General features: G+C 38.2%; 1 protein-coding gene across 2 annotated transcripts in view; it reads right to left on the bottom strand.

The window, feature by feature from the left end:
* STXBP5L (syntaxin binding protein 5L) overlaps positions 1-13,608 on the bottom strand; it is a 204,894-nt gene that overhangs the window by 38,423 nt on the left and 152,863 nt on the right. For both annotated transcript variants that reach the window (XM_075107357.1, XM_075107366.1), the window contains one exon: positions 12,346-12,411. In XM_075107357.1, the coding sequence (XP_074963458.1) occupies positions 12,346-12,411 (66 nt within the window). The remainder of the gene's footprint in view (positions 1-12,345; positions 12,412-13,608) is intronic.

Here is a 13,608-nt window from a genome sequence, read left to right as displayed (position 1 = left end):
TGAACAGAAATTACCCTTCTGGAAGGAGACACACAATGGACAGTCTATAAAATCCTTTGCAAGTAAGAATACGTATGATTTTCAATGTGTATTGCCAAGTAATTAAAAAAAAGCATTGTTAAAGTTGGACGTCTGAATTGTCTTTTCTAAAAATGTCAGACCAAGGAGGAAAGCAACTCATAGTTTCAAATTTCCTGAAATGTTCTTTGGCATTGTAAACAGAATTACAGATCCAGAGCCAGAAAAACTAGCACAGAACACTCCACTTAAAATCCACCTGTTTGTCCAATGCAGCAGCAACTTCAAAATTTTGCCAGTACCTAATATCTGCTATAAACAATATCTGGGCACTGTTTCATAGGCTTGGGAGCATCTAGGAAGTGACACTTGCTTTGCAATGAATTACAAAAGCACTGAATGGTGGATGTTTTCATATTATAATACACATAAACCTTTAAGGAAAGAAAAATCAAAGATTCCACAAACCTCATACAAAATGCAATACAGAATTATAACCAAAGCTCCTTTGTCTGACCCCTACAATCATGTTTTATGAAGCCAGCTTTCAGAATTGAAGTTTTTTGGCCTCTGCATCAGAAGACATTTCTCAAATCCTTGAAAAAATGGAGCTTATTTGGTACTTTGCCTAGTTTTTCATGGGTGTATAAAATGGGAGACATTAACTCTGACCTGGTAAACAATTCATTCACAGCTTATAAATATTTCCAGAGAGCATAGGAAATTATATTAAACTTCTGAAGAACACAGCTTAGCAAGAGGAAACAAAAGATGTCTGTATCTATTTGCATTTTCTTCTGTTCTTAGACTAATAAAGTCTAGGTGATAGCATCAATTCATACAGTGAAACCATCTGTTCATAGGAATTAAATAGAAATTAGCAGTTACCGAGTATCTCTATCTTTAGTTAGGACTTCTGTCTGTCTCCCTGCGATCACCTGGAAACTTTGAAAGCTTTTAATGAAATAAGCAGAAATACTTCCTAAAAGAAAAATACAAACTGATGTTTAAAGTGGCTAGTGAAGTAAAGTTAGAAAACTCTCATATAAAAGTAGTTGCATATGTCTGGATATATCCCAGATTCTCCACTTGATTAAATTAGATTAGAATTACCCCCATAGTTAATTTCGCTGCAACAGTGCATGAAAATGTAGATGATCTTTTCAGAAAACTTTGGGAAACAGTATTAAGTGAAAAAATAAAGATATTCTCAGAGCTGCCTCCAAAGGGCAATGGGGAAACTGGTCAGTATATGCAGTGTTACATTTTCCTTCTGGCCAACTCAAATAAACCTTGGGTTACTATGATCTGCAGTAGCCAAAACTATCAAAAAGTTTCAGTGTGTCCCCACATATGGCATATTCTCACACTTCTGTGTGGAGATATAGCATCCGCAGGTGACAAGTTCTTCAGCAAGGATGGATAATAATCACTACATCAAAATAAAAAGATGCTGAGGTCAACTACATTATCAGTCATACAAGGGTCAGAACGGAGTCCCAAAGCACCTTTAAGTCATGAAAATCCAGAGAATGTTTAACTAGAACACCCTCAGTCATCAGATCACACATTATTCCCTTAAATGCAGGCAAACTACTCCCCAAGCAATTCTCAGTACTGGCAACACCTCCACCTGGAATAGATTTAACTTCTATATAACCTTTGCTATTACAATTCAAAGCAAAGTGAGAGCAAGGACATTACATGAGCCAGATCCTAAGAAGGGAGCAGAACTGTAAGCTGCCAAATGCTAATGCATTTCCCAATTAGCTGCAGTTGGTGCTGAGAGTAGGCAATGGATCAGCACTCTGAAAACCTACGAGCCAGAGCCAATGGGATAGATGTACAATATCTTATCATTTGAAAGCGGTGACCTGAATATCTTCAAAAGAAGTATTGTTATCCCCTGAAGTATTGTTATCCCCTGAATATTCAGACTATGGGTACAATCTCAGGCAACAGCTGAACAGTGGCTAGATAATCTCTCAGAGCTGTGCCAGGGTATCCAGGACATTTTGGAGCAGAAGTAAATGAAATGCAGACATTATTCTTCACCTTCCCTCGGAACTCTCATTTAAATTTAGCTCTTTACTTTGAAAAAGAAAGGCTTTTTCCAGCCTGTTGTAAACTAAGCCATTAAAATTCAGCACAGTTTTAATGGCTAGAATAATTAATGGCTAGAATCTTCTGCCCTTCTAAGACAGTCATGAAGGAGAACTGAAACAAGTTGTTTTGTTTTGTTTCAGGGTTGTTTGGTTTTTTTTAAACCTTCCTCTGCAGTTCATTAGCGATGAGTATCTACCAGCTTATACATTGAATGCTGCTTCCACATGCTTTATGCTTAGCAATCCACCAGGCTTCTTGGTAATATGAGCACAGAGTACCCAACACCTGTGGCAGTAACAACAAAAAGAATGCTCAAGTGACAATTTGGTAATACCTTTTGGTGTGTTTGGAGCTTTTGAAATTAATAGAGTTCCACTAGTTTCTGCAAGATGTTGAAACAGACCTTCTTAGACTTATTTTTAGTTTATACTTAACTTTTTCTACATTATTAAAGAACAATGAGTACAAGTAAATAGAGGAATGGTAGAAACATGACTGTTCTGAAATCAAGATCACAGTCAGAATTATTCATTCCATTAATCTTCAAACTTCCCTACGTAAGTCATATATTTAAGATGGATCATCATGCCTCCTTCGCTTCTAGGATGAATTTGTTTAACTTCTACAGCTTTCCTTTTGTACACAGTTGTCCTGCTCCTCAGTCCTTGCGTGTTTGTGGGCAGGTTTTTTGTTGTTGTTATTAACCATAAATCTGCTTTCAATTTGTCAATATATTCTAGGCAACACTTAGAGTATTGGCCAGCTCCCAGCATGATTACAGGAAAGCTGACAGAAAGGCAGGTTTTCTTCTCTGATATACAACTTTTTTATATTATAGAGTAAAGCCCTCACCAGTTCCAGTTACATTGATTTTGTTCTTGCTTTTCTAAAAACCAGTCTTTTACGCAAATTTATCTATTTTCTTGTGTTATCATTCAAGATCTAAATCTGTTTCATGCTGCATGTCCTTCAAGATTACATATTTTTAATAATATTAGTAAAAACTAGTCTGATCTGTAGAATATGGTTTAGCCTTAAGTCCTATCCTATGGCTATTTTGATACTCTAAGTTTTCACCTTCCCTCTTGATAGTTGCCCATTTATTTAGTGATAGTTATTAATTTTACAGGTCTATAGCTGCCTACATCACTCCTTTTACCTTTTTGGAGTATTATAAGTATTACAATTTTCCACTCCAGGTTATTTTTTGGTGTATTCCTAGTTTCTCAAACATCACTGGTAATGATGGAGCAAGTTATTTCAACTAAATCACTCTGTACGCTGAAATCTGCACAGTCTGGACTGAATTTCCAAGTGATTTTTCAACATTTATTTACTTAATCTTTATCAGGAGCTATTAGCAGCTTTCCAAGTTCCTCAGGCATTTTTAATGTGGAAGATATAGTTATTCCTCTGACTTTCGCTTTGGGGAGCAGTGCTACGTTGGTTAATACATGCACATGATTCCTAGTGACAGAAATTAAATTCAGCTGCATTATGCAAGGATGTGATCTAACTTTAATTTCTATCTCTAAGAAGACACTTGAAGTAATGAGGCATGGCTACATGGCTTTTCCAGTCATCTTACACGAGAAACTTCCCATGAGAGCAAAACTAGAAAGAACTCCTTGAGACCAAGAATATTTAAAGGCTGTTATAAAAATCTTTTGTGTGGACCACACATTCCAACCCTAATGCCAGCTGCAGTTCCCTTTATGAGGATATTTGAGAGGGTATGATTTGCCTCAAACATTTTTAGGTCCCGCAAGATGTTGAATTTTCATTTTAGGTTTTTTGAGGTAAAATTTCTGCTCTCACTACGTATTTCCACTGAAATATTAAAGAAGAATTGAGAAAAAGGTTACAGCAAATTGTGTACTTAACAGTAGGTTGAAGTAAGTCTCAAGGAGAGGTCCGAGACACAAATGACTGGTTTCTGATCTGGCTTCTCAGAATTTCAAAGACACCATAAAATGTAGCTCTTCAGCCATCTTATCACTGTTGTGGCACGGAATTTGTACATCAAATGAAGAAAATATACTAGCGCATGCATTGGGTGTTATAGGCAGATACAAACACCACTGACAACCAGTTACAATGGCTCATTTGTGTAAAAAGTTCTGGAGCCTTTTCATGACAAAATATTACACACACAGTGTGTAATGACTGGCAAAATGTGTGTACATGAAATAAATGAATATTAAACAACCAAAATGCTGAGAGGAGAGCTGCCAACAGAACTGTATGGGTTAATAGGTGGTTTTTAGAAAGCCTTTTCAGACAAAGCCTCCAAGGTTATTGTGTTATCTCATGAATCAGTTGGTAAAATGTTTTGCCAATGAATGTAAGGAAGTTTAAAGCTGTTGGCTTTCGCCTACCGTACCAAGATCAGTCTTAAGATCTGTTGGCAGACTTAACTTTCTTGATCCTTTAACTGAAACAACAGAAAAAGGAGAAAGGCAGTTGTTAATAAGTAAGAAAGAAAAAGGAGCGAGGGAAAACAACATGCCATCTTCTGGTTAATACCATGTTGCAAATTCGTAGCACTTTTTAAAATCAGCATATAAAGGCGGAATTGTGGTTTAAATATGTTCGTGTACACCATTCAGCAAAATAAATGTAACTGAACAAAGCAGCACTGGAAAAAACATTACTCCAGCTCTCAAGAAGTGAATGGTGCTTTACACAGCTTTGGCTGTGTACTGCAATATCTTACCTTGTTATGACAGGAATGATAAAAAAAACCCAAATGAGATTAAGGCAAATATTGCAAATGCTGGTTATGCAGCATATCACAAATATTTAAACACCTGGAAACCAATTTAATAAGAGGGTGCAATGAAATTATGAGTTCTGATGACATCATACCTCAAGATACCATAAGAAACAGAGAGGGCATATTGTACAGGTAATGAAGACAGAACACACTATTGTAGTATTACAGAAAAGAAGACAGTTGCACAGAAACGAAATGCAGCAGATTCAGGATATAATGTGGTGTTATCTAGACATCAAAATATTGCACTCAGTTTACTGAAGATTTATCTGTTGTGGTCTGATTATGCAACAGAACCGTGATTTTGCTCTGTTAAAAAATATTTTCATTTCTTTACACATGAGCACATTTTAAACAATGAACACCAGAGAACTGAAATGAAGCATGTCTTGTAGCAGTCAAAACGGCATTGAATTTATTAAAAGAATGCCTTAAGAAATCTTTTATTAATATTCAGAAGACTTAATTTCTACTATGGTTCTTTTGTTTTGCATTCATTCATTATTTTTTCCACATTGTTTTTGGCTTTTACCCCTTACCTATCCTGTCTGTTGCTAGAAGTGAACAATGAGGTATTAGTCATCTGAAGTCCCATATGTTAAATGTCACAGTGACAGGAACACTGGGACATTCAAACATAAGGAACAAGTCCTTTTAATTTCTATTTAATACGTTTTTAGGTCAGAAGGATGCCCAGAACAGCCACTTAAAATTGCAAGCCACAGAATCCCGAAAAAGAAATTCTGTTGCATTCTTTTGCAGTGTAATAAATTACAAAGCCTGGAATGTGGCAGAATAAAATATCAGCTGGCACCTACGTTAGATTTTTTTCTTTCTTTCCTCAGGGAAGAGTAGGGGAACCCTTCAGGCTCTTGAGCAACATTTTGGTATCGGCAGAACCAGCATAGTCCTCCCAGTAACCTGTTTCTAGCTGTCACTTTAACTGAATACTCTGGGGCAAGGCAAAGAGATGTCTTGAGCTCAGCCCAACACCAAAATATACATCACTAACAGTACTACATGAAAATTCTCTAATTTGGACACCAAGTGTTACGCTCCTATGTCCATTTTAGGCACTCACACAAAGGGCAGCTTGATTTGCAGAACAGCCTTTTAAAAACATTCCATTCATCTGAGCAGCTGTCATATACTCTTTCAGACTGTGAATGGAGTATATTGCTCCAGAAAATCAGTGCTTTGCTATAGAGAAAGAGAAAGAAGCATCACTTGTGATATAATCTCCTTTAAAGGAAGGGACAACATCTGGCCCAACCAGCCCTCTGAAAAAGGATTACCAATGCCTAAGGAAGACTGTAGGACACACTACTAACAGACTAGGATCTAGATTGGGATATTTTAGAGCTATAAAACCTAGCTGCATTTAACACCAAGGAGCTTCTTTAGTTCCATCATCATGGAGGCTTTGAGCTTTGCAGATTGGTGGTTTATCCTCTTCTATTTCTATGTTACAGGTGTTTCTGTATAACAGGAATTACATGTCTTGTGTTATGTGCCACAGCTGTTCCCAATTCGTGGTGTATGTGTCTGAACTGCAAGACTGCGCAGGCTCATACAGCACATGCAAAGTATGCACTTTTAGAGTGCTTCAGAGGAATTAGAACAGGCTTGATTTGAGAGCTGCTACAGCTGTGCACAGACAAAATATGTATACCATACTGAAAGCTGCAATCTAACATGGTTTCAGGATGCTGAAGGGACTGAGGATCAGAAGGAAGAGGAGTATACAGTCGATTAGTTAGTTTATGGGTACAGTGATAGAGTAGAGGACACGGTGAGTAAGGGGCTAAAGGACAAAGGAGACACACAACATGAGGAAGTGCAGTTGAGGAAGCCAGGACTTTCTCCTACCACCATCTCCCACCACCAGATTTGGAAGATTTTGGTGTAGGACATTGTGCTAGGACACAGTGTGGACCACTGTCAATAGACTGCATCTTTGATGGTAAAAACAAAAGAAGGAGCTGGTTGCTTTCATGCTTTACTGTGATTAAAGCTCTCCATATTACTTTTTTTTTTGGTAAAACTTTTTACTGTTAAACTGATCAGAATGTGGATATTATTGTGTAACCTATTTTTAGTACCTAAATAATGTATATTTTACTATCTCTACATTTATTATAAAGGATGACTACGCATGCAAACCTATCTTGCTGAAAAAAAGCTTTTGAAAACCAGTTTAATTTAAGAATTGAGTATAAAGGTTCAAGAGGCTCGCAGAGTCGTTTGTTACCATTATTTGTTTGCATTCATGCTGGAGGCAGCCAGCAGAAACTGTGATGCCACAGTGCAAGGCAAGACAGCCCCTACCCAAAAGAGCTTAATGTGCAAACAGTCAAGTTATCCAACTGTGGGATGAGAAAGAGGCACAGACAGCATTAACAGGTATGGGCTGGCAGCTATCTAAGCTGAGTACACAGGTCTCCTGATCTGACAATGTCCTGTCTCACAGCCATACCGTTCCTATAAGTCTTTCAATCAAAACACCAAGGCGCAACCAACAAACAAATGTATGCTTGCAGCTATGACATTTGGTGGTGTGTTTCCCTCAGCTATTACATTACTACAACACTGTAGTCAGAGAATCTAATATTATTTAAAATGAAGGTGACTTCATACAGCTCTTTTTCTATTAGGGAGCTTCTGCCTGCGTAACACTTTGGAATATCCATCCCAGTTGCCCACTGCTAAAACATGGATTTAAGAGCCTAATATTTGGCCACCACAAGGTACACACTAAGGTCCTGGAGGTTTGGCTAATGAGGCTCACAGCCAATGTAAAGACTGCCCTTTTCCTTTGGTGGCCTCAGGCAGAGCACCCAAGGCAGCACTTTTCTATGAGAGCTGATTTTAAGCTGAACCTAACTCTCACTCTGCCCTGAGCTACAGCTCCTGCCCTATTGCTGCCACTCCTGTGCCTGGCTGTAGCCCTGCTGATCTGGACCTGGACTCACAGGCCGACATCCTCCCCTGTGTCTGGACCTGCCTGGCAACCACCAGGCTGCACTTTGTCCTGCTCCCTTGCTTAGCTCCTGTCTCCCTGGTCCATAGCAGCTGCCTGCCCCTGTTGGTGAGCCTTGAACACTGAGCCATACACTATGGGCTGCATGGGGGCTACCCCTACTGCTCCCCTGAGCCAAACACCACAGCCCAAACCCAGGTCCCCATTTTCTCCCCCCACCAGCTCATACTGCTCCCCGTTCCTTGGTAACCCCTAACATACACATCCCTTCTCAAGATTGTAACTCAACTAATGAGAAACCCCATCACATATTGGAAAAAGTGATAAAATGCACGTTGCATTCCCAGTGTGGGAGCTAACCTCTCTTTAATGATTAATTTCCCTTCTGACCAGAAAACATTCTTTTTAATTTAAGTAGAAATGGTTATGCTGGCAGTGTTGTCAATAATCAAGTTTCAAAATAAATTATATTCTATGTTTTTCACACGCACAAAACGTTTCCAAGCATTCACTTCCTTGCTTGTTTTCCATGAGAATGTAATTTTCAGACTGAGTCAAATCTCTTCAGCTACTTTGCAGTTAGCCACGAGTTAAAAGAAGAGCAACTCTTAGAAATGTGTCTTCTTGAAACAAAGCTATTTAAAAACATTTCATGTAGGGAAGTGGGAGCTTTGTATGGCATGGGCCTAATACCAGCAGATTTAACCAGATTAGTGGAATCAATCAGTATAGCAGCACTTGGAAATCACAGTATATATAAAAACTCGTAATCTTGCCATTAGGGACCTGTTCTGAAGCTCATGGGAATCAATTGTGGAAACTTTTACATAGCCTTCTCTAAGCTCTATAGTCTTAAAAAGCATTTTGGATGCAAGCCCCCAGTATGAAGGTGGTTTCTTAAGAAAAAATACAAACACACTTTCCTTTTCAAACACACATTTGAGAAATCACTCTCATACACAGGCCGATGAAATTTGTTCCTTCTGGTCTTTGAAAGAAGTCTAAACTGTCCATTGCATCTTACACAAAGTTAAATGACCTTCAATATGAAGCTGCATATAAATGGCTAAAGCAGTAAGGGATGAATATATCATACAACTATGTATATTATATTCCTAGGAGCCCCCAGATAAATTTTCTGAATGAGATGATAAAAATAAAGGTAAACTTTACTGGAATGGGTGCTGTTCTAAAATACTTTATATAGTAACTAACTAGCATTGGGTATAGCACCATTTATGTTATGTGTGCTTGCAAGGCCTCAAAGGTTTTTATTTTGTTTTAGAGCTACAGAGCTCTCAGGTGCTATTGTAGAGTGAATGAGTACAAAGCCCTAACTTTTGACCTCCAAATCACAAACAACAATCAAAATGCAGTTTGACTTTCTCCACTGAAAGAACATGGCATGCATGAGTAAGAATAAGGTATTCTGATGGTCCTGAAAAACCCTAATCTCCACTGTTCTTCATATGATCTGAGGGTTTTTTTAAGCCAATCAAATACCATTATATGGCAAGCCATGCTGCATCACTAGTCTCATGAAACATGCTTTATATATGTGTTTCATTGGATTTGTACTGAATTAGAAACCAGCCCTGCACATAAAACAAGGAGTATTATTCAGCACTGACCCTTTTACTCAGTGCTCCAACGCTCATAACAGTGATAGAACAAAAATGCCTAATTCTGATTTGGGGCGGGAGTGAAGAGAAACAATAAAGCTGAATTACCAAGTTCACCTAGGTAGGCTCCACGGAAGCTCAGTCAGAGGTTAAAACATTGACAAGCAATAGGATGTTGCAGGCAAAATAAATTTTTCAGGGAAACTGAGAGGGTTCAGGCAGGCTAAGCAATGTTCAGGATTAGACTAAGAGATGAGGAGGCAGGAGATTTTTCAAGCTCTCCAAGAAGCCTTTATCAACACTGTTCTTATGGGCCTGGTTGGAACTGAGATCTGACTAAGCTACTAATGGTGGTCAGATGTAAAACTGTTTACATCTACACTGGCAGTTAGTGTGCTGGAGGGATTCTTCCTAGGCATTATCTTGGAGTCTCAAAGTATGCACATGAACACACATCAGTGTTATTCCTCAAATCATTCCCCTTCTGACAGAACTGAGGATGAAGTTGCTCACCAGTATGCCATAATGTGTGTAGCGTTCGTCATGTAGACTAGTGTCCTCCAGCAGTTTGCACTTTGTGTACACATTGAGCATACTCAGGACCAGTAACTGGCATGAACTTTGCCCGGTGAAGAACTGATGTTGATGTGGTCTGGCGATCGTAATGAATTGCAACAAATCAAACTCCATTCCTTCTGTCTTTGCAACCTCATCAGCTGATACTGTAGTCATACACAGTAGGACCTTTGTTGGGGAGCAACTTGAATCTCCTGACTCAGCAGCCAAGTGTTCTTTCTGTTTCTGCTAAATTTCTGGAGGATGAAGTCTTGGCCTACCTTCAGCAAAGGAACGTGGTCACTGGTTTTACAGACACAGATATCATGGGACTCTACAGAGCACAGCACGCTTCCATTACAGAGCTTGAGAGCTATGAAATTTAGAGAGATCAAAGGCAAGACTGGAAGTAGAAGGATCCTGCCTGCCGAGTCTGTAACTATGCGCATCAATCAGTTGTGTTCTGCAAGAAAAAAATGTTCGCCAGTACAAAGGCTGATGTAGCTATGAGGCTGTGCTGATAAGCACAAGGTAGCTCCACTCCCAAGTTCTTGGGGGTTGCAATTTTGAGGTCAGTTACTCCAGATGATTAGACTGCATTTTGGCCAGTTTTAGAGCAGATATGCCAAAGCAAAATTATTTTAATTTTGCATCAATTAAAAGAAAATAATACCAGTCACAGTAAAAATAACTCCTATTTTAAAAAGCAGTTAATTCTAATAACAGTTACTGCCTACAAAATTGTACCTGGTTTCACATTTTAGAGATTCAAATATAGCTTGGGAAACAACATGGAAGGGCTAAAATAGGAAACATTCATAAATATGCCATGTTTTCCCTGCTGAATGATCTCCAAAACACAAAAGCAGAATAAATTTTGGAGCAAATTATCTTAAATTTATCTAAAATAGATATTTTTGGTAAAGAGCTGAATGAAAAATTGAAGCTAACTGCAGAAAAAGTAAGGTGCTATAGGAGTCATTCATCATTATACAATTAAGCATACACATATATGTTTACTAAGTCGGCTATCTCGTAGTTTTCAGCATAAAGAAAAAGACTTTGTAGCTTGTTTGTGGAGAGAAGATTGAAAAGATGAATCCCAGTGAGCTATACAATAAATAGTCTAATTATACTGAGTTATGTTATATTTTTAAAGCCCATATCATGAGTTTCTGAGGCCGAGCTCAAGAGTTTGAGCTCCTAGTATTATACCAATAATATTATAGCCTACTTCACTTTGATATTCTCATGTCAACAGAATTTGGGTTGCAAATAGTACACAGAAATACGTATTTCAAAACAACTATTTTATTTTAGTTCTTGATGTATCAGGGAAAGACTTCTATTAGCTTCAGCTCTTTGTAAATTACTAATTACTGGCCTCCATTCAAAATTAATGTGTTCTGTTATAATAAAGTAAAATATGTGAAATAATAATGGAGGATTTGAATAGCATATTTGTGGGAATTTGTTACTAGGGGGGAAAAAAGGTATCTATCAATACTTACCAAACTACAAGGAAAAGAAGTGCGATACGCATACCACAAGCAAAACGAATATATTACAGCTACACCTCCTTATTTCCTGTCACACTTAAAAGTCAGCTACTAGAAAACAGCTCTAAGTAATGATCTTTAAGACAGTGAACTCACATTAAAAGAGACCAATGCAGACTAGGCACTTGCAGAAAAAGTCTCTAGGAATGAGATGAACTCCACCTTCTGAAGGACTATGGGTAAAATGGGAAACATTTATAAATTTTTAAATGGCCAAGATTTCACTGCTGGGTCAAAGTGGTTGATAAGCGAGTATTTTCATTTGAGGTTTTGCTTCCATTGTAAATTACGTAACAGGCACTGGGGGATTCTACTCGTTAACATTTACCATCTCCATACCACTGTTTTTCAATTATTTTCTCTATGTGCATGTATGCATATGCATTATATATATATAAAATAAGGACTCCCTACTGGAGGAAAGAAGTCAGAAAGCCTTTTAAGAGAACACAGAAACAAGCCCCTACTAGGAGGATTTTGGAATATACCTGCACGATATTGTGAAATCAAGTATTTTCATACTCTCCACCTCAAAGGTGCAGCACGTACATTTAATTTTTCTTTAAGTAAACAGACTTAGGATTTTATTGTGCTATGTAATATAAGCACTTCTCCAGCCTCTTTGGAACTGTAACTATGTACTTCACTTCTTAGGGATTAATGAAACACAGTGATGCACGACATGAATGGCTTATACAGACTGCAGGAAGAGAAGCCAATCACCTTTACCTGAAGTGGGAGACTTGCAACGCTCTAGCTCCAGGGAAACTGGACTGTCACTGAGTTCAGTCAGGCCTGAAAAAATGGAGTTAAAAAGTTAAGTTACAATCTAACAGGGCATGCTTCAACTTTCTTGGTTGATATTTTGCACTTTAAAGTCAATTTGGAGAGAGGAATGGTGTCAAATGTGAGGAAAATATCTATTTCAAATAACTGCAGTTATCAGGCTGTCACTGCAGAAATTCAGGTCTGGTTTAAAAATCACACCTCTAGTTAACTCATATTTGTTTTCTTGAGTGCCTCAGGGTAGACAAAGATTGACTTTACCTAACAAGAGAAAACAAGTAAGTATAGTTTAAAATTTATACGTCTGTGACATGAATCAAACTCATTCATCCCTGTCAAACTGATGTGGAAACAACTCTATACTTTCAACTGCTGCAGAACGCAGGGAGGAAACCTTAAAACAGGGAGAGAAGAGAAAAAAAGAAGACAAAATAAAAGACACTACTGGTGAAAGAAGAAAGTGAATACAAAAATATCAACACTACTATGCAATATTAGGAACTTTTATATGAATTCACACAAGATAGGTCATTTTAAAGGACACAGAGGCAATGATAATGCTGTCTGAATATAACACAGAATTTTTGGACAAGATACTTTATATGTTGTTTATACATATTTGTAAGGAACTGATTTGTAGCAGTCTACCGTGGAAGACAGCAACAAGTAAAGTAATTTTAGTTTCTACTGCTTAAGCTTGGGCTTGTTTCTGTGATCAAACCAAGACCCATCTTTGGCACAGGTTGCATGTACAGGTTTAAACAAGCCTTTTGGCATGCTAGGGAGAGAAAGTCTGAGCTCATGCTATCCATTACCATGGGCTAACCGTTGAGTAGGTGAACTGGGCATGGCCATACCTATTCAAATGTACCCCATGGTGCCTTATGGCCTATATCAAGTGGTTCACACTTGTTACAAGAGCTCTGACTCTCCATGCCATAGGCTACTCAGGACTGGCAGACAGCCCAGTACCAGACATCCATCTGCTAGCAATGTGGACTCACAGCACTCTGGTCATAAAGCCTGCTCAACATTAGCCTACATTCAGATGCGCATTACTGTTGTAGTAACACTGTGTTTATACAGACTCTGCATATGTTAGATCCTGAAAGTCAAACATCCTATAACGATCCTTCAATACACTTTAATCTGGCACCATGCCTCCTGCAACATGACACGTTTTAATTTTTATGGCTTTTGGACCCT

This window comes from Phalacrocorax aristotelis, chromosome 1, assembly GCF_949628215.1.
Source record: "Phalacrocorax aristotelis chromosome 1, bGulAri2.1, whole genome shotgun sequence".
Taxonomy (NCBI): domain Eukaryota; kingdom Metazoa; phylum Chordata; class Aves; order Suliformes; family Phalacrocoracidae; genus Phalacrocorax; species Phalacrocorax aristotelis.
The sequence above is the reverse complement of the archived record's forward strand: the minus strand, read 5'-3'. Positions and strand labels throughout refer to the sequence as shown.